The sequence below is a fragment of the Amphiura filiformis genome, chromosome 15 (genome assembly GCF_039555335.1).
Source record: "Amphiura filiformis chromosome 15, Afil_fr2py, whole genome shotgun sequence".
Classification (NCBI taxonomy): domain Eukaryota; kingdom Metazoa; phylum Echinodermata; class Ophiuroidea; order Amphilepidida; family Amphiuridae; genus Amphiura; species Amphiura filiformis.
Genome location: NC_092642.1, coordinates 1,137,197 through 1,160,231, shown reverse-complemented (window position 1 = coordinate 1,160,231; position 23,035 = coordinate 1,137,197). Strand labels below are relative to the sequence as shown.

The 23,035-nt window shown below is 38.0% G+C and overlaps 1 protein-coding gene across 1 annotated transcript; it reads right to left on the bottom strand.

Moving 5' to 3' along the window:
• Positions 1–15,817: 15,817 nt before the first annotated feature.
• Positions 15,818–22,703, bottom strand: LOC140172045 (tRNA-uridine aminocarboxypropyltransferase 2-like). Its single transcript, XM_072195392.1, has 5 exons — positions 22,549–22,703; positions 19,585–19,821; positions 17,886–18,078; positions 17,205–17,333; positions 15,818–16,030 (listed from the first exon to the last, which is right to left on the bottom strand). Exons 1-5 carry the CDS (start codon positions 22,701–22,703, stop codon positions 15,851–15,853), a joined length of 894 nt encoding a protein of 297 aa, XP_072051493.1. The 3' UTR covers positions 15,818–15,850.
• Positions 22,704–23,035: the final 332 nt, after the last annotated feature.

Genomic DNA, 23,035 nt, shown 5'->3' with positions numbered 1-23,035 from the left:
TGACTCGGAAAATCAGACTATTTTTACTATGGCGTGAAATCTGCATAATACACTACATCAACATGATCAAGTGAAAGGAGGAGTCCCTTTTGGAACATAATCCTGGTCTACTCCGGTGCATGATGCATATGTTGAAATTTCCCGATCACACACAAGCAGAAATCGCCTAGATATGCAAGATCATCACTGAGAAGCAGCATTTTGTTATTAATGTTCAAAGCAGCTTAACTCCCTGTGCCACCTGCCGTCAATGCTTTGTTTGCGATTGAATGAATGCTGCTGTAGCACAGCAAATATTTCAGCGAGCGAAGTTGATTCCATGTAAAGAAAGTAGTGTATGTTACACTGACGGAGCCATCAAAGCTTACCAAAAAGTTTGTCACAGCCATAGACAAGACAATCTTTGAGCAAGCTGTTTATGATGTAAAGATCTTGTCACCCATCATATTGGGGATACAGCAATCAAGACTAGGGAACGGATAGATGAGGCACAGGGAGGCACAATGATGGTGGATGAGGCAAACCAACTGACAGAAGTTGCCTCCTAGTGGTCACAAGACCAGATCTTGTCACCCATCATATTGAGGATACAGCAATCAAGACTAGGGAAAGGATAGATGAGGCACAGGGAGGCACAATGATGGTGGATGAGGCAAACCAACTGGCGATGCTGTTACTTAGGATTTCGGCAAGGAGCCCATGGAAGCAATAATGGACACCATTGAAAAAGGGGACTCCACTACTATAACTACAAGATAGACCAGGATACATATTTGCTGGCTATATACACAGGAGATGAAGTCCCTTTTGGAACTTAATCCTGTGCATGATGAATATATTGAATTCCCGATTATACACAAGCAGACATCGCCTAGATTTGCAAGATCATCGACGAGAAGCAGCATTTTGTTATTACTGTTCGAACCAGCTCTATGTTTAACTCCCTTTGGTTAACTCACTTTGTTTGCAATTGAATGAATGCTGGTGTAGCACAGCAAGTATTTCAGCGAGCGAAGTCGATTGTAACATGTAAAGAAAGTAGTGTACGTTACACTTACGGAGCCATCAAAGCTTACCAAAAAGTTTGTCACAGCCATAGGCAAGTCAATCTTTGAGCAAGCTAATTATGATGTAAAGAAAAGGTACAATTCTTCTAGCTGATAACATGTACATACTGGATTTTGTTTTTAGAGTTGCTGAAGAAATGTGAAATTGTTGACGCAAGTTGCCTCCTAGTGGTCACGAGACCAGATCTTGTCACCCATCATATTGGGGATACAGCAATCAAGACTAGGGAACGGATAGATGAGGCACAGGGAGGCACAATGATGGTGGATGAGGCAAATCAACTGACAGAAGTTGCCTCCTGGTGGTCACGAGACCAGATCTTGTCACCCATCATATTGGGGATACAGCAATCAAGACGAGGGAAAGGATAGATGAGGCACGGGGAGGCACAATGATGGTGGATGAGGCAAACCAACTGGCGATGCTGTTACAAAGGATTCCGGCAGGGAGCCTATGGAAGCAATAATGGACACCATTGAAGGAGTGACTCCACTACCATGGATAGCCCATCATACATATTTGCAGTAGATGGAGTCCCTTTTGGAACTTAATCCTTGTCAATTTCATCATAAATAATCAGTAAAATAATCTTCAAATCTCAATCAAAATGAAAGAGAAACCGGAGATCTTGGCTCGTATTAGCGACAAGAATCACCAAGATTACTCGAATCGGCTGAAGCTTAGCTCTGGGAGAATTTGCCCGATCCGTACTCAGTCAGTGTCGGCAAATGGATGAGAGCTGCTGATTGTGTCAAGCAATGGCCGAAGTTGAAGTTCGCCGACATGCAAGTGTATCTTATTGAGACGCCAAGCGAACACACGCACAAAGCCTCAAATGCATATCGTTCACTGACAGAGGCATTTAATTTTTTTGTTAGTGGACATGTCCAAGATTGTTTTTTTCACCAAGTGGAGGACCCAGCGCTACATGATTACAGCTACATGAGAAGTCTCGTCCTTCCAGGGCAACGCCAAAACCCACACAATGAAGACGACTTCTATGATACATGAGTGTGCATCCATTCATATATGAAATATAATTCCATCAACAATGAGCAATTTAGCCGAAGAATTTCAGACACTGTGGATTGTACAGAACATGTATCAAAGTACATATGCGGAGTGTGTATGACACAACTGAAAAAACTTGAAAAGTTTGACGATGTGAAATCGGAGTATACAAGGCAAAAGGAAGATTTTTCGCAATAAGTACAATGCAACCAGACAAGCTCTGGCTTCTACTCATAGTGATACTAACGGTATTTTCGGCAGAGAATTGACATGGTGGTGACATATGAGGGTATGGTAAACATGATGCTTGATCGCCAAAGATTGCCTAGAAGGTGGAAGTGGACACGATCGGGTCATTAAACTTCGACTTTGATGATTAGCGTGCCCAGGCACTATTAGGTAGACTGTGCTAATATTGTGGTAGCATAGCTACCTTTGCTATTTATGAAACAGATATGACATGGCAATACCAGCAAACCGTAGACTGTGCTAATATTGTGGTAATTCAAGCACACCATGTTGCAAGAAGATTTTTATAAGATAATATAGCTACCTTTGCTATTTATGAAATAGATATGACATGGCAATACATGCATACCGTAGACTGTGCTAATATTGTGGTAATTCAAGCACATGATGTTGCAAGAAGATATGAAATGGCGATATAAACACACCGTAGACCATGCATGCCAATGTTTTTATAAGATAATATAGCTACCTTTGCTATTTATGAAATAGATATGACATGGCAATACATGCATACCGTAGACTGTGCTAATATTGTGGTAATTCAAGCACACCATGTTGCAAGAAGATATGAAATGGCGATACAAACACACCGTAGACCATGCATGCCAATGTTTTTATAAGATAATATAGCTACCTTTGCTATTTATGAAATAGATATGACATGGCAATACATGCACACCATAGACCGTGCTAATATTGTGGTAATTCAAGCACACCATGTTGCAAGAAGATATGAAATGGCGATATAAACACACCATAGACCATGCATGCCAATGTTTTTTTTAAGATGATAACATAGCTACCTTTACTATTTACAAATAGATATGACATGGCAATACATGCACACCATAGACCGTGCTAATATTGTGGTAATTCAAGCACACCATGTTGCAAGAAGATATGAAATGGCGATATAAACACACCATAGACCATGCATGCCAATGTTTTTTTAAGATGATAACATAGCTACCTTTACTATTTACAAATAGATATGACATGGCAATACATGCACACCATAGACCGTGCTAATATTGTGGTAATTCAAGCACATCATGTTGCAAGAAGATATGAAATGGCGATATAAACACACCATAGACCATGCTTAAATGTTGTTTTTGATACCATAGCTACCTTTGCCATCTATTAACAGATATGAAATGGCAATACATGCACACCATACACCATGCCAATGTGTACTTCAAAATATGAAGTAGCAATACCAGCAACCATCCACAGTCCAATTAAGCAAACGGAAGTTTGATAGTGATAGAGGAAGGCCTTTAGGTCTGCAAGTACACAAAAAACTTACTCTCTCTCACACACAAAAATATCATTGTTACGGTTTTTTCCAAGCACCTCAATTACCTTCGATGATTGCTGTTGTGCTTGGAAATTTTGAATATCAATGGCTGCTTCTCAAATGTTCTCCATTTTATTTGAAATTAATTGTACATGTATGTTGAATGGTTTCATGTACACACGAAAGTTAGCAAGCTGAAATCTCCCCCAATTACAGCATTGGCAACCAGAGGTTTTTAAACCAGAGGTGTTAAAACAACTTGCAAAGTTGGGTCTGTAAGAATGGAGTAGTGTAAAAAATGAACAACATGGCATCTAGTAAACCAATTAAGGCTCTCATTTTCGGAAATTCGGCCCCGGTACCGAACTTTTTTTCGAAAGCTGGTACTGAATTGCAAAAAAAAAAAAAAAAAAAAATTCAATTGGGGCAATAACCCCCTAAAATTTTTTTTTTTTTTTTTTAAATTTTTTTTCAAAGTTTTTTTTCGGTTTGTAGTGTCTCTGGACCTAGACCTAAATGCTAGGATCATGATTGACCTAAAAAAAATTGAATTTTGCACATTGTTTTGTTTTTAATCTGAAAATTGATACATAGTTTTCATGTCATACTCTATTAATGATATCAAAATGCATTAAAATTCAATGCATTTAGATATCATTAATAGAGTATGACATGAAAAACTATGTATCAATTTTCAGATTAAAACACAAAACAATGTGCAAAATTCAATTTTTTTTTTTTTTTTTTTTTTTTAGGTCAACCATGATCCTAGCATTTAGGTCTAGGTCCAGAGACACTACAAAACCAAAAACTTTTGAAAAAAAAAAATTTACAAATTTTTTTTTTTTTTTTTTTAAATTTGGTACCTGGCAGGGAATTTCCTGCCCGGTAATAGGATTATCGAGCGGACTCGAATTCCCGGGACTCACTCAGAGCCTTAAAACCAATGTCTTATTCATGGGTTGAAGAGGACAAACAGTTGATTTCTACACACCAGGAATATCATCAAAAACGCTTAGTGCTTTGAATACACTTGATGGTCCTGATTTTGTGGAATTACCAAAGAAACCAACCCTAGATGTAAAGCATTTAGTTTATGGATGGAGAAACAAAAACCAAGCCAATTCTCACTGGGTATCAGCTATATGAATATCTTATGCAAAATATCATTGATGTTGACTTTTCTACAATACCTTGTGTAGAGAAGATTCATATTGAAGAAAGAAATCTTGAAAATATCAAAAAATATCTTCAGCAAGGGTCAGCTAACGTGGGAATAAAAAACGAGAATCTCATAGCCTGCATAAAGTATGGAAAGTGGCTAAACATGGCATTTGAGTTATCTAACCTAGAAAATTTTAACAAAAGAATTGCTTGTACTTGGGATGTGTGGATGAAATCTATTGGAAGCAAGTTTGCAAGTAGCTGTATTCACAAACTACGTACTATGGCAGATATTATAGGAAAATATTGACGTTTCGGACATTTACAGTTAGCATTCTATGAAGTGTATACTCAAAGAGAACAAATAAAAAACATGTTATTTCTTAACCAAGAATTGCACAATACGATATTGTTTATACGATACTTCGGTTCAGATTTTATGGATATTCAGATCTGGTTCAGAATCACCATTTTTACACTACTAATGGGAGGGTGCCAAGGCTGTTGAGATCAGGTGCCAAGGGTGTCGAGATCAGGTGCCAAGGGTGTCGAGATCAGGTGCCAAGGGTGTCGAGATCAGGTGCCAAGGGTGTCGACATCGGGTGCCGTGTTGTCAGCAAACGTCTTCTCAGCTATGAAGACATCACCAAGGTTTTCACCTTTATTAACAATTATGCAGAGGACTTCGCAGTATCCCTACCTGTACATGTAGTACCCGGACCTGGCTTCAAAAGGGGGGAAATGAGACTACTGTCATGCAACCATTCCAAACATGACATATATAAGAGTTACAAGGCAGCCATGACGAGTACCTGGCTTCAAAAGAGGGGACCTGAGACTACTGCCATGCAACCATTCCAAACATGACATATAAGAGTTACAAGGCAGCCATGACGAGTACCTGGCTTCAAAAGGGGGGACCTGAGACTACTGCCATGCAACCATTCCAAACATGACATATACAAGAGTTACAACAGCCATGCAGCAGACAGGTAATTATAAAAGTATAGTGGCTCCCTTGCTTGTATGTTTACCTTTGCCGTATGTGATTACGCTTGAATTCAAATTGCAATTTGTTCAAGAAACCTTGTGAGACTTATCTCAAACAAAAAAATATGCTTTTGTTGCTATTCTACTGCACTTATATAACAGCTGTACTCGAATAAATTTGCAGACAATATCTTCAGTTGGGAAGTGACTGTGTTTAATTGTAACAGGAGGGTCCATATAAGTCCTGAAGATGGGGATTTTAAGACAACATTAAGATTTAAGAAGCTGCTATGATCAGACAACCACAAGAGACGCATCACATAGTCACTGTTCTGGCCATCGGAGAGAGTATTGATTTAGAGGTTAATAACTGCGCATCGGTTATTTGGAGGGCATTGTGAAAAATCTAAACATTTTGCCTTTGGAACCGAGGGATATTCCGAGGTCCAAAGCAAAATGTTTAGATTTTTCACAATGCCCTATATATTACCGATGCAAAGTTATTAACCCTCATTCATAACCGCTACTTTAATCTCTTCACCTTACAAAATAACACAAAATTTTGCTCAAAAGTTTATAAAAATAGATGATTTTTACATCTTCCCTTGCCAAAAATCGATCAGGCTAAAACAGAACGACCAATAACAAAAGTGCGTATCACAATCTGTGCAAATATGGTAGCGCGCAATCCAAATATGGCAGCCAGCGAGCGCGCAGTCTGTTGGACGCACAATACCGCGCACGCAGAAGTCAATTGTGTGCGACATTGGAACAATTACGCATTTTGCGGTCAATTGTGAGATATTAATGACCTCGATTTGCGTTCGCGTTTTCGCAAATAATAAAATATGATTGGATCGCACGCATCGCCTTTATTAATGAGGTTATGAATAAACTACAAAGGGAAACTTCAAGAAGTTTTCTCTTGGTTGAGTCAGTTGAACTGGGAAATCATCAGTGCTGCTTGTGTCATCAGTAGCAATCATTGCTGAATGGAATTGGAATTGTTGAGGAGGAAGATTTCTAAGAACATAGTAACAGTGAGCCTGTTTGGAGTACCAAGTATGTTGGAAATGACCTACTTTCCTCAAAACTCAGAATTTGGAGTGAAACAGCGGTCACCTTGGGCGCGAAAAACATACTCAGACTTTCCGACCATTGAATGTGGAATTGTGCATTGCCGCATTGAGCTGCCGGACTCAGTAGTATCACTGCCCTACGCAACGTGTATAAACTGAGTTAATATGCAAATCAAGCACTACAGGAGGGACATCTGCAGCGTTCTTGTCCCGAGAGAAGAGTAATCATATGCAAATCTTGTGGACAGTATGGTCATAATGAAACCTCATGTACGACTGCTAATGTGACAGATGAGCCAGGGAAAGACAAGACAGACCGTATCCAGGACCAGAATCAAGAGCAGGTATTACCTAATAGAGAAGACAAGATATGAGCACCGATCCTCTCGTGATTGATGAAGACTGAAATGACCAAGATACCCCGACAACGATTGCAAACGACGACGACCATGATGATAACAACAATATGAATAACGTTGATGAGGAAGATATGACTAGTGAAGACAATAGTAATTCCGGTAAATCCAAATCAAAACACGAGCATAGCAGTGATAATGAACTATCTTCAACAGAATCGCCAAAACTCAAAGCAAAAAAAGAGGGAAAGTACCAAAAACGATCACTCCCAAAAATGCTGATATTACTACTGGAAATAAAGTTGCACCACTGGCTGATGAATATTCACCCAGTCATCCTTCCTAAACAAAAATGATAATTAATAGCTACCAAGATTCTACTCTACATTTTCAGCAGCATAATGGCACTTTCCATAGTTTCCATTAATTGTAACGGCCTCCGGTCCAAATCAAAGGTTGATAATATTTTTTTCCTTTTTAAAATGTTGTAGTATGCAATTGTGAGATCCTAGACAATCAATATTTGTGATTATTGAGAATGCTTGCTCATAGGCTGCACCTAAATTTAAGGAAAGGCAACTTTAAAAATTACTTTTGATTTATTTTCCATTTTGCAGGAATGGACAACACAGCAGGTGCAAGATGCCGTTGTCTCTGTGACGTCTTTGCGGCATCAGACAACAGAGCTGGAGTTTACGTTGGTGGTGTTGTCTCTGATGTGACGTCTTTGCGGCATCAGACAACAGAGGTGGAGTTTACAATGGTGGTGTTGTGTCTGGTCACAAAGACCTTCAGACAACAGAGGTGGAGTTTACATTGGTGGTGTTGTGTCTAGTCACGGAGACTGCAGCTGTTAAGGAAGTTATAGAAAACACAGGCCAATACAATCATATTCAAGATTGCTATTACCATATGAACTGTCCCAAAGTCTCCTAATAAGGGGTTATGATTCAATACCTTGCCTGTCTTGCTCACAGACCTGCACATGTTGAATCAATAAAGCACCAAATTCTAGTTTCATATGATTGAAATAATTTGTTTTGATCACTGTGATCACAAAGCAAAAGAAACTAGGTGATATTCTGAATTGAAATAGTGGTGAGTAGTTTTGAAAATGTTCCTGTTTAAAGTTAAACTGGAATTCTTGCAAGTTTGTTATCCAAATTTTCAATACATTTAAGGAGAGAGCCTAATGAATGGCGATGAGGGGGCATTCCAACTTAGTCACATCTATGACCATTAATTAATCAGAGGGCATCATCATCTCATGACATCATTCCATCCAATAAAGGATCAATTGTTATTCACTATTGAGAAAGGCAACAGATTGGATTGTCAAAACTGAGATTTTACTATAAAAACATCTAAATCTGACTTAGAATATGCCATCCAATTTAAGTGTTCCCTGTGCGATGGCATTCCATGCAGTCCAGTGCAGCCAACAGGGTTACGATATTGCGATCATATTTTTTGTGCTGAATGTTTAACAGACTGGTGCCGTATTCACTCTGTTTGCCCTGAATGTTGTATTCCTATTTCAACAAAAGATATTACAACATTGTCGGGGATTGCATTAAAGACATACTCCAAACTGAAAGCAAGGTGTGAGCATATAACAACAGAGGTTGTAATAAGGAGCTTGCAGTCTAACAAGTGAAGCAACATTCTGATACTTGTCCCATGAAATCTCAAACAGTTACAAGACAGAAATCATCCCATGCAGCAAAGAAGCTACTCAATGATTTACCCACGAAAACAACCGAATGGAATTCCGCAATCGTAAAAGAAAAGCTTTTATAATGCAAGTTCTCTTTGATTCTTTTCAGAATGGAACACCCAATTGCAGCGCGACTATAGCTTTCCTGACGAAAAGTCAAAAGTCGCTAATATAGCTACCTTTGCTATTTATGAATCAAATATGACATGGCAATACATGCATACAGTAGACCCTGACGATTATGGAATAATATTGAAAGTAGTAAATTCAAGCACATGCATTGCTACAAGATGCTGCAGCACAATGGTTCTGGCGCCAGGAGGGACTTGATGATTTTGAGCTGTTGCGCTATGCAATGAATATGAGCTAAAACACAAGTTTGAAAGGTCCAAACAGAAGACATTCTACGAAAACATGCTACAATGATGATTGAGAATACCAGACATGTATGTTTTTGCCTGAGAGCGCCGGCAGAACCAGAGCAGGGGGAGAAGGGGCTTTGAGAAGTCAAGAATTGGTTCTGAAATACAAGACCATCTTGCCCATCTAGGAGCGAACCTAATAAACGGCGATGAGGGGGCATTCAGCTATCTTTTAGAATACCCTACCATTTTTTACATTCACAGTGTATGTGTATGGGTCGTTCATAAAAGATGCCATTGAAAATCTACAGTGGTAGGGTATTCCAAAAGAAATCCGGGCATTCCAACTTAGTCACATCTATGACCATTAATTAATCAGAGGGCATCATCATCTCATGACATCATTCCATCCAATAAAGGATCAATTGTCATTCACCATTGAGAAAGGCAACAGAGAAGGCAATCTGAGATTTTACTATAAAAACATCTAAATCTGACTTCTGAATCTCATCAACAATATTTAGGCTGTTTTGCAGTATTTTGATTTCATTTGACATGTTTTTCCCTCCTTTTTATTTGAATATTAAAAGGCAGAGCCTCTACATAAGTAAAGATACCGTACTAATGTAACAAAGACCTATTACACTAATGAGATTTGCCTGCATAGAGATTGAAGTTCAACCAGGGAATAAATAAAGATTGGGAAGGGTCAGTCAAGGATAAATGTAATAAAACTATGGACGCCGCCATTACTCTGCCATCGCATAGGCCTGGAACACTACCGCGATTTTTACCGGCTGCATCGCGTCTATGCTCCGCGTTCAAGTAATAACATTACCCGTAAAAAGCATGGCTTGCTGCAACCAAGGTTAGACCTTTTCAAGCCTGCTACAGTGTATTTTTTTCAAATGTTGAACAGCTGTGTTTAATATTTTTAATAATATTTTTAGCGCATCCATGAAATTAATTCTTAAATACATCAAATCGACCAACAATCCCACTATTCAGACCAAGATTTAAACACAAAAAATACTGTTTCAAATCACAAAAATTAACCTAATTTCGTGCCTACACATAAGACTTGGCAATAGTCTATTCAGATATCGTTGTCAAGCTCGAGGTGATTGAACCTCGATGATTGACAGTCGGGAACGTGTACTGTTCGGGGGTGCTGGGGACCGTCGAGTCGACGGTCGCCAGCACCCCCTTTTCCCAAGATGGCGGCGCCTGTGCTGGTACCAAATTTGTGGTTCGCGGCAACTTCTGTAGAGCATACCGTAGCGTGCAAATTTGACCAAATTTGGAGAATCGGCGAATCACTGTCAACCCCTTGGTTCAACTCCTCAACTAAAATAAGTCACTTGTTAGAACGTTGCTAACAACAACAATGGATTACTACTGAAACCAATATCTCTTAATTTTACAATAAAAGTACAAAAAACTTACATTAAAAACATACTTTGGTCCATGTAAGTGCATGAAGAAAAAAAGAGTGCAATTTATGAAAATTATTGATGTCTTTGCATATGTGTGAAAAATGCATAAAAATGGAACAGTTAACGCTAAAAGTGCTAAAAAGCAATTTCATTTCATGTATAATATCACTCTGTTGAGAGTAGCAAGAACTTAGAAATGGTAACTTTTTTAATCACTGTGAGGCTTTAAGGTGGCTGTGTACTCTCAGACATGCATGTAGTAAAAGTGCAATAACTTTGTAATTATTCAAGCAAAAACATATAAAAGTATACATTTTATGAAGGCAAGACATCAATAAATCTTAATATAAATACAGATTTGGGGTAAAAACAACAATTTTGAAGAAAATCACCAAAAAGTGAGTTTTTGGCAATATTTGTTATGTACAACATAACAAAAAAATGCTCTTTCCAAAATATTTTATTTTGTTTTTAGGTCAATCTTGAGGCTGCATTCCAGTTTTTTTATTTTTTTGATATTGGCCTTATTTTTTGAGATATTGACCATATAAGGCATCAAAATGAACTTTTTAAAATTCAAAACGCCTATTTGCACAAAATGATGCCCAAAATCGGAAATAGACCAAAATATAAAAAAATGAGAAAACCGTTTCTTTAGTCGCTCATGCTTTTTACGATGCTCATATTTGCTTACCTACAGATGCTGTATTTATTGAGTTATCGTGTACCTAAATCGTCATTTTACTGAGAAAATGAACATTGAAATAATGGCCGCTGAAGTTTAAAGTGGTCACATTTTGCACTTTCATCGAATCTCACAGGAGAATGCGACAGTTTTCGCTTTTGAAACTTATATTACGTGAACATCGGGTAAATCCACAGCCCCTTGAGAAGTTTGAGCGAAATCCATTCATAACTTGATATTTAAATCGGGGAAAGAACTTGAAAAAACCCACATTTTATCAGCTAAAACGGAGCCATTTGACCACTAGGTTTTATGAAATCAGTGCTTCCGTGGTGTTTCCATAAGATGCGCGGCGCATGCAGATAAGCGTCGCGTATTTGTGCGTTAACAAATTGCGCGATACATAACGCGATGAGTTGTTGCGCCGCGTGTACCTTGCTGGTACAACAAAGATTTTCTTTCCTTTTCAATTTCAAACACGAGTGGAATAGTGAAATAAAATCCTTAAAATATTGCAGTTGGAGTTTACAAATCTGGATTTTCATTCCTTGTATTTATAAAAAACATAACAAGGTACAAACATATCATAAAAACTCAATTTTGAGAAAGAAACAATGGCTAGAGTACACAGCCGTGTTAAGTGCTGAATCATTGCTGATAGGCTGATATGGCATGGTCTGATCCACTTTAGAACATACTAGTCAGACTATTTGAAAAATTGGTATATACAATTACCAACTTGTTCTACAAAATATAATTATTGTGTTAAAATCCAGAGGTCACTAACATATTTGGTTGCAAACTTAACCCTATGAGAACTACCTGCCGATTGGCCAAAAAGTTTTCATTATCAATTGGCCCAATCAACAACATTGTTAGAATAATTTCACTATGCAAAGAAATTGGGGTGAATTATTTGCATAGCTCCATACTGGTTGGTGATTAAAATAAAGATACCATGTAATTGACCAATCAGAGGCAATGTTAGATCGGCAGGTGGTGCTCAGGGGGTTAAGAACTTTTTACCAATAATTATTGTGTTAAAATCCAGAGGTCACTAACATATTTGGTTCTCAAGTTCATTATTGCTGACTGAATCATAATTGTCTGATTGGATCCAATTGTATCAAATACATGACCATGTTCAAGACTTACAGAACCTTTCCTGCTGGTTGATTCTAAAAGAGATGGCAGCAATACCATCATGATTCATCTTAGATAAAACATTGATTTGAGGAAGAACTCTGGTATTTAATTTAATCAGAAGTTACCCTTTTAAATATGCTACAACACAACATGGACAAGATCATGCTGCTCTGCATAGAAACCTGAACCAGATCTAGAGCCAAGGAGCAATTGGCTGTTGAAATCCATATATACCTATGGAAGACATGACCTTAATTTCCCACACACGGTGTTTAGATTTCAAATAGTCACCCATTCATGTAACCCCATTTGAAATTTACATCCCCTGTCTTAGTGGAAGATTAAGGTCATGTCTTCCATAGGGGCGTATGGATTTCAACTGGAACAACCCAATGGCAAGGTTTACCTATACATCTGCAACATAAATAGTTCTGGTCTTCATAACATTTGTCTTAACCCCATGAGAACTACCTGCCGATTGGTCAACAAGAAGTTTTCATTATCAATTGGACCAATCAGCAACATTGTTAGAATAATTTCGCCACACAAAAAAATTGGGGCAAATCATTTGCAAAGCTCCATTCTGATTGGTGATTAAAGTGAAGATATCATGTAATTGGCCAATCAGAGGCAATGTTACATCAGCAGGTAGTGCTCAGGGGGTTAATGTACTCCTTGTTCACATCCAGTTTTTGCATGAGAACATCTTCCTTGTTTTGCAATGCATATAATAATGCATGTGAACAGCTGCAGCTGATAGTGATGTGCATGATCCAGCACTTTGAGAAGTTTAGTGTAAGCAGGCACCGTCTGTATTTACAAGCTAAGGGTCTTCTTGCACTATAGTTTTTGGCAAGGTTATTCAGCAGTTTGCTGAATTGGCACAGTTTAAGGCATAACCACAGAAGTGTGGTTCTGATTGGCTAATTATATCATGCCACCATCACATCGACACCTCATTTGTCGAATAAAGATGAATATTCATCAGTGGAGCATCGCGTGACCAAGGCATGACCTAGTTCTTTTTATGCCATAGTCAGAAAAAGCTGTCAGGCACCACTGAAGAACCTTGTCGAATACTGCAAATTCTTGACTTGCTTTTTGAATTTGAATATCATCATGGCTTCCACAAAGAGACAAACAAGCAAGGTGGAGGTTTTATTTCTTGAGATTTTTTTCAGATTTTTGTTTTTAAAGGCCCATAAAATTAACAGATGTGGAAATAAGAGTAAAATTGACCAGTAGATACCAGTTGTAGTCCTACTAATTCATAGCACATCTGATGGCCTACAATGTAGGTGAAAATTAGCCCATATTTGCAAGATTATCCATGCCTTCAAGGTAAAATGAACCTACTCATGTTACTGTCTGACCACGGTATGGACTGCAGGCTGATCTTACCCAGGGAAAGATGACATTCCATTCTTCCCTTTTAAGATTTTTTATCACTTTTTATTATTTTTAGAATTCTGCATTAGTTTAAACATGAACTACAGGGGAGCTACGTACACAGATCATCATGACAGATTGACAGAAATATGGTCCTTATGTTTTTAACAACCAATCAGAATTTTTTTTCCAACTGTTCCACCAAGGTTGATCATAATTGACACATTTAATACTTGTTCAAAAAAATTCAAAACAAAAAATGAATATTGATATTCTTCACTGGGTGACGAAATCACTGATTGGACCGAGACGCATCTCACAATTTTGTCTCTCAAATAGAAGCCACAAGGATGCAATCATTTACTCATGAATGTGTGTAATAGTACACATAAACCTAACAAAAAACAGGTGAATGGATGAATGTCAAACGTAATTACACCATATATCATGGACTCATGGTGTAAATCTACACCCTTTTTCACACACAGTGGCGGCGCCAGATCCAGTTGACAAGTAAGAATGATATGTATATTATCGGGACAAGGACTACAACTACTGGACTGAAAATTCAGCAATTCAAGGCAAATAGTTATTGATTTATTGATCAAATATTGGTTTTCCCTCATTTTTTGACTGTAACTCCACAACTGTGGTCTGTGCTGAAATAAAATTTCCAGTGCAGCAATTGTAGTCCTTGCCCCTATAATATGCATATCTTACTTGTCACCAATGCGCTGTAATTTTTGAGAAAAATGCAAAAATACCCCCTTTAACACAATTTATGCATGTACCCTATGTGGAAATGTCATACAATTCTGTGAAAAAAAACCACCTTGGTGTATAATGCACCAAAAGACATTCATATTACCGGTTCCACCTCCAGTGACACCTCATGCATATTGTCTGGGGAGGATTAGCCTATGTTCACTGGCGGGACATGGGAACTAGCACTACAAAAAAAAGGTAAAGGAGGCGAACCTGTATATAAACAGTGAACGGAGTGCCCATCTCTCTTTCATTGGCGATTGGGCCAGACTCCTCCATGTAATGTTGCTATAGGGGGATTGTTACACCTCCTCCACAGCGAGTCTGTTACCTTCCCAGCATTTAGGAATGCCGGTACCCATTTATACACCTGGGTGGAGTGAAGTAATCGAGATAAAGTACCTTACTCAAGGGCACAACATGATGGCGTCACCAGGGCTCGAACCCGCAACCTTCTGATTATGAGTCGGAGCCCGTTCCGCTCGGCCCCTGTGCTTCCACCAATTGTATAATGTTATATTGATTTTAAAGTAAAATGCTAATACCTAATACAATACATCCAAAGGTCCAATGAAATTAATGAGGTGTCACTTGAGTTGGAATAGGTAATAAATTATCATGAAAATGCAAGAATATCAAAAGTGCAAAGAAATACAAAAGCACTTACAATAGTCTGGCAACAAAAAATATATTTCACTTTGGCAAATTAATCATATAACATATTGCATTTAAGGGTAGACGAGGTATTGTTGGTCGAAGCAACCTAAAAATCGATTTTCATTTATCTAGATCAATATATTATTGAAAATTAACACCTTGATGTTTTGCAAAAGTTCATTCTACAAATCGTATACTTTGCAAACTTGCTTAATTTATTATTGTTAATGAGTTATGTACGTTTTACAAAAGTGTTGTTGTTTCAGCCCTCTTTACAACATAACTCAAGAACCGCAGCACCTATAAAAGTATGTCTGTGATATTTTAATTCTTCTACATCGCTATGAATTGAGCAATGCAGTTTTTGCCAAAGCTCACTACCATTCGTAAGATGCTGTGAACTACCAAATCACAACAGTTTAAAATAATTAATAACCTTAAGCACACATAACAAAACCTAAATCAGGTAGTTAACGTCACCTATCACTACGTTCCTGTTTGTCCTCCACTGCTTCTGGACACGATTTATTCTTCTCCGTTGCTTGCGGTGGCTCGTTCTTCTTCTGCAAGCGTTCTTTACTTTCTTTACTCTGGTGAATCACTGCGCCGTGTTCAAGCTGAAACTGACATAGTGCTTTCAGTGGAGCAAGCAAAATCTGTTGAATAAATGAATAAACAAATCAATGATCAAAGGGATAACTGAATGAAATTGTTGAAAGACATCGCTGTCAGGTTTTCATGGCAATTGAATGAGCACAGCATGGCAAACACCTGTGTTCTGGGCACCTGTACATGACAACATGCGGGAGGCTACTGGATGCAGCAGACACATTGTGTTCATTCAATTGCCCTTACCAAATGTAGTGCAATTATATTGGAGGACAAAGAGTAAAAGAACAACGCTAACTTTCGTCTGAGTCAGGTCCTAATTATGGGCTTTTGCAGTTGAAAACCATACACCCATGGAAGACATGTCCTTAATCTTCCAACACAGAGAGTAGTATGTATTTCAAATTGAGTTACCAAGATTTGACCCTCAAATATAAAACAACTTGTCTCCCATGGAAGGGTCACTGGGTTCAATTATGTTCTGATTTGACCTTTACATGTCACTTTGAATTAAACCCAAGTTCAAATACCCTTAAAATCATCTGTTTTAAGGCCTATTTACACGAGGACTTTATCCTTGGCTACATAATAACCATAAATTTGATTTTGATGGATGACTTGCCCTGGTGATGCAATTTACATGGGGACATTTGTTTCCAGCAATATGATCTGAATCAACTATATCTGGGGCCCCCCTATGTGACCTATAAAACCATAACCAGGTAAATACATAACAAAAGTGTACAAAAGCCATCAACATTCCAGAGAAACTCTCTGGAGAGTGTAGTACTGTCTTGAAAAAATAGCCCCGGTTCTATTTTGAGGAAACTATGAAGGTCAGAGGTCCATGGGTATTGCCTGGCAAAATTACCAATATACACGAGGACTTTCCCTTGCTGGAAATAAATTTCCAGCAATAGAGTCCTCGTGTAAACTGTGCATAGAGCTATCACATCTGTAAAATTCATTTATACCTGTCTAAATTTAGATTAGGGCAGAGGTATGGCAGGCTAAGACCTTGTCCTTATCACATATTGAGTTACACCTACTACACTGTATTTTTACATCTTTAAGTTCTGGTCTGTCTTCTAGTATGGACAGGGCTAGAGCTGCTGATTCTACTGTAGATAAGGCACCATCTTTGGGTTGGGTCCTGATCACATATTGAGTTACACCTACTACACTTTATTTTTACTAAAGGGTGTTCATATGACAACTTACATCTTGAAGTTCTGGTCTGTCTTCTAGTATGGACAGCGCTAGAGCTGCTGATTCTACTGTAGATAAGGCACCATCTTTGGGCTGGGTCCTGATCACATACTGGCTAACACCAACATTACTAAACTGCACCTGCAACACAACATTCACTCACAGATTAAGCCTAACTCAACCAAACATCACAAAACCTCAATTCACAAAGCATCTGCAAGCGCGAGTATCCCACATGAGGCTATTGCATCATCATACGAACAATCATATGGTCACGGAAAGCTTGGGCGGCCAAGGCAGACCCTGCAGCAAGGTATGGGCTTGCGCATGTCAGGCACCCGAGGGGTCCTTAGTTCAAAACCGCACCCGAGAAAAAAAATTTCTCTTGTTGAATAATGAAATTCAAATGCTGTAACATAGATATATGGGACAAATTGATGGGAGGTATTGAGGATTGATTGAATCCACAAGAAATAATACAAACCCAGGGGTGGGTGGGACTCAGTACAAATGAACATACAGGGTTGAGCCGTGAACATGGGTCACATTTTCGGCCATTTGGTATCAGTGACCTCTTTTTCTAGTCCAATTTTGATATGTGGATGGGTCATTTCAAAATGTTTCAATTTTCTCTCGCCTTAAAAGCGTAATTTTTAAAATTTAATCACTTAAATATTTGAAAAGTTCACCTACCTGTTTTGGTATCTTCAACATTTTATTGTTATTGAAGATGTACTTGGCTTGAGGCCAAGTCCCATCAATGATGATAAGGCTGTAGAATTGGTCACATGGAAGACGTGGCACCTTGGTTATGTCAATGGCTTCTGGGCCTGGGTACAGGAGTAGAGCATTGGGATTCGAACAGATGGCCTCCAATTCTGCATGCCTGAAAATATAATGTGGTAGAAATGAAAACTTCCGATGTTGGGCTGTGACTAGTGGCCGTGGGAGTATTTTTTCTCACATTCGCGTGCACATTCGACCTGACTCAAAGTATTTCCACCAAAGTTGGCGACAGTATGACTTTTACTAGTTGAAGCTGCCGACTCAAACATATCCAGATCCAGAAATGCAATATACATGTCAGCTGCATGTAGCCTACACAGATGAAGTCGAAGAAACACACAAATCCTAGTTGAATGAAGTTTTGAAGACAAAATATTTTGTAATACACATAGGCCTACACGTTGAAACAGAATGATGATCATACAAATAAACAAATGATGAACTATTTGATCAGATGGACAATCAAACAGAGATAGAGTTGAATCCAGCATTTGGTGAACTTCAGTGCTGAACTGCCTAGCACAAGGTCAAGGAAAAAACACATAGTATGGGATGGGATTTCCATGGTTACCAGGTCAAACTTGCAAGGGTAGCACAATTTAGGCACAGGAAGTGGTCAAGGCTGGTGGTCAAGGTTGGTGATGTTATTAGGTATGGGAAGCTGTTAGGGTCAAAATGGGGGGGGGGGAATAAAGACACATGGGGTATGGAAGGCAACACAAGACAAAAACATGAAATATAACCGTTTACAACTTTACGTATCATTACGATGAAACAAAAACTCAATACATAACATATTTTAGTAAAACTTTCTTTTTAAAATGTGTATCTTCAGTGATTTGCCAATTCCCTGGATAAAGTTTGTTTGACTTATAATGGGCAAAAAAATGAGAGATTGAGAGCGATAACATAAAATTATATAGAATGCCATGCACACAGTTGGGTGCAGCACTTATGCTAGTTGTGTGTTGAATAATGCATGGCTGGCACATGGTCACATAAATTTATGTGAGCGTAAGTTGGGACTTTGACGTGTGCAGTAACAAAAACCAAATAATTTTTGCCAATCATTTAAGCCGAACATTCTGAAATTCATTGCAAATGTTAAGATATCAGTATATATAACCATGCAAATGGGCTGTTCTAGTTGAAATCAACACCCCTATGGAATACATGACCTTAATCTGTCACACAGGGAGCGTAGATTTCAAATGGACTCACCCATTCAGGTGCTCCATTTAAATTCACACTCCCTGTGTGGGAGATTAAGGTCATGTCTTTCATGGGTATGGATTTCAACTGAAATAGCGCAATTATGGTAAATCACCTTATAGTAATATTGAGCATCATTTATCTGAAGGACTGGGATTTTCCAAAATCCTCTGCATCCAAGATTTTTTGTTAGACAAACTGGGGCAGCAGAATGTTCATTTATAGGCATCCCAATCAAAGTAATGCATCCGTGACACACAGACGACTGTGCACAAACGCAACCCCTGCTGCCCTGGCAGAACTGAGGAATACCACATCCAATAACTGGTTGTGCAAAATCAATGTTACCTTAATTTTTAAAATTTTAAGATTATCAAACAAAAGGTTAACTCACTTTACAGATGACAGTCTTTTTCCCTTTATAATGTGACACTTGTCTGGTGACAGGCTGGCTGTAAGCAGAGGGGCTGTCCGTAATACCCGAGATTCCTCATGCGGATGCTGCACTATGTACACTGATGTAGATAAATCAAGGCATTTCTTTGGGAAGTATGGACAAAGGCACACTGGTGTAGGAAAAAAAAAAAAAAAAAGGGTGGGAAGGGAAAGAAAGAATTTTATAAATGTTGAACTGTTTACAGTGATTATTCAGACCAATAAGAGAGTGTTGTTAAACTTACTCAAGTTTGGACTCTAAACTGGAGTCCCAATTTTCAAATACTCAGGTGAAAACTTATACGTTCCAATTTACATCTTTGAGCAAACTGTCAAATTCGCCATATTTGTAGTAAAATGATGATTTTCTGTTGGTCCGACATATTATCATAATTTTTCAGATTACGGTATGTACGGTGACCTCTTCTCATAATTTATTACCTTTCTTTTCTCTCAAGTAAAGTCTGAAACATCGAGTCGTAGAGCTTCGTAGTAGGGCCAGAGCCAAAATTCCCGTTTGTGGCGGGACGGAATTTTGATAGGCCTTTTAAATTGTAGCTCTGTGCCTGTTTATTTTATGGATTCTTTATGTTCTTAATACAAACAAGTAAGTTACAGACTACATTCATACACAAGAAAAATAGTCCTAAGAATCAACACGTTGCCACGGTAACACAAATTCATTGATGTGGCGGGACGGAATGATAAACTTCATGTATTTGTGAACACAGTACATTTGTTGAATTTTTATCAAAAGTACTCGGATAAAACATTTGTTTCTAACATTGGTATTAACTTCAACTATCCTTCTTTTGTTATGGGAGGAATTATAAAATTCACCCCCTTCTTTATAGTACGTTCATTAATTTTTAAAAATCATGTCAATGTGGCGGGACGGAATGTGGCGGGACGGATTTTGTTCAAAATCAAGAAAAAAAGCAATTGATTCACTTTAAAACTGACAAAATTGTTTTTTCTTTCACTTCCAATGAAAAATTATTGCAAAATATTGACTGAGAAAGAAATTTTTCATAGATTCCTGAACTTAAAAAAATCCTCTCAAAATGTGGCGGCGCCGTGTTTTACACCAAAGACCCTGAAAATAGCATTATTGCTGGCATCCTACCACAAAAGGCCTGAAATAGAAGAAGTTAAAATGGTTTTGAGCCTAGCAAATTTCAATTTTTATGTACTCAGGAATGTTTATTACCATAATAGTTGATATTTTGGTAAGTTTTGACTAAAAATTTTTTTCGTCCCTTCCGAACGTAAAAAATCACCTCAAAATGTGGCGGACGGAATTTTACACATATTTTAATTTATTTCTTTATTTTTGCAAAGTCCACTGACATTTTTTTAGTGCTGAAATTGTCTATACAGCAGACCTTTATAAGACCATAAACAAAAAAATCCTATCTTTTTTAAATATGCAGTAACATCAAATTTAACAATTCCGCCCCGCCACACCGAGAGGGCGCTACGTGTGTATTTTATTGCTTGTATTCCAAAATTGACGGGCAAATTTTACTTTTTTTTTGCCGATTCATAATATTTGGTAAGTGGTCTATTAAACCAGAGGAGAAATTCACTCCTGTAACAATTTCTAAATTTTAGGTTGAGTGATGACCATTTTTGGCTCTGGCCCAGTACTGTCCATGCGAACTTGGATGTCCGGCCTGGATGTAAGCTTATAAGCGCTTAGGCCTACATAATGTTGACGCAAATTTAAGAAAGTAGAAAACTTGGAAGTATGCATGACTATATCCCGGGACTATATCTGCCTCTGTATTTTGCAAACTAAAACAAGAATAGGGCCTACTCTATTAAATAAATACGAAAATGAGAGTAGGCCTATGCCTGAATTAATTTAGATGCCAAGACACTGAAACTGATATTGTAAAAGTCACACCGGCGCTTGCACAAAATTATGAATGAATCATGACGTACAATGGTTTATACTCATCACATGTATATATCGCCATGGTCGGGGCACGTATGTAGGTAGGGCTATTTGTAGGTAACCTAGGCAAACCTTAGTTAACACATTTACTAGTCAGCGAATTCGCCGAGACCGGGGCCCCAACACAATGCATATTTACATAGAAATTTGAATTTTTTTCGAGAATAGGTGGGTGAAGGAAACCTACATAAATATGTTTTCTATACTTCACTTGACCCAAATATATGATTTTTATGGTGATAATCAAAGTCGCACATGGAATTTTAGAGGATTTTGATAGCAGTTCCATTAAAAAAAAGCTGCCATCGCCATGAGACTAAGATCTAGAAACACCCCGAAATGCCGTTTTGGGGAATTTTGCTAGCTGAATCTTTTTGATGAAAGTCAATCTTTGACAAGATGTAACTTTGCTACGGAAAGTGCTATGAAAAAAAAGGTTTTCAGTTTTGGCTTAGTTTACTCAAGGGCTTTAATTTGATATATAAAACGATGCAATTTGATGGCAAATATGAATTCACCTAGGATACCTACTATTTGCATGCTTGTCATCCATGGGTCAACCTAGTCCTAGCTAAAAATCGTGGCGTTTGCGGGCCGAATGTGGCAACCCAAAATTTACGGTCGACCTGGGAGAAACCAATTTACGATAACTTAGGTGGTCTATCGTGTGCGATACGCTATTTTTGGTCGACCTGGGATTTTTTTCTCCCAGCTTGACCCAAAACGCTGCAGTTGTTCGACGTATATTAAATATATCATGATAGATATAGTTGACTCATCGAAATAACTAGTTTTATTTTATCAAAATTTCAACATTGTCATTACTCGAATGTAAGTTCATACGTGCTGGTAATAAACAATTTCCAAAAGTTTAAATTGACTTTAAGCACACTGTCATTGTTGACTGAATTTCAGTCAATATGTTCATTGAAATTTGAAGCTTAACTTTTTTTTTAAAATTACCCGCAAGATCGGCAAGTTGGGCGTCGTTCAGGAGGATCTGGTTCCAAAGCAGCAAACCCTGCAAGTACATCATCTTCATGGTCATTACTTGCTGACGTGCCATTTTGAATAATATTGTTTTCGCATTGAAAATTGTTGTTTTCTGCTCCGTCCATCTCGCACGCCTTCCACGTCAAGAGCTTCAAAATTCGGCACTGTCACCAACCGATCGTTGCTGACGTGGGCGATGATAATGAAACACCGTATACATGATGCGCTTTGTTTAAAAATAACTCTGTGAAATTATTTCATTTTGTAAAATATTTGTTGCATTTTTAAATATAATTATATCACTATAGCAAAATATATTAATAATATATATAGATGTATCAAACTACTAAGAATAAAAATAATGACTTGGAATAAAGCAATATTTTCACCAGGTTACACTAAACACAATGTGAATGCTCTGTTTTGTGAATGCAGGAAGCCTAAATTTGCTCAGGAC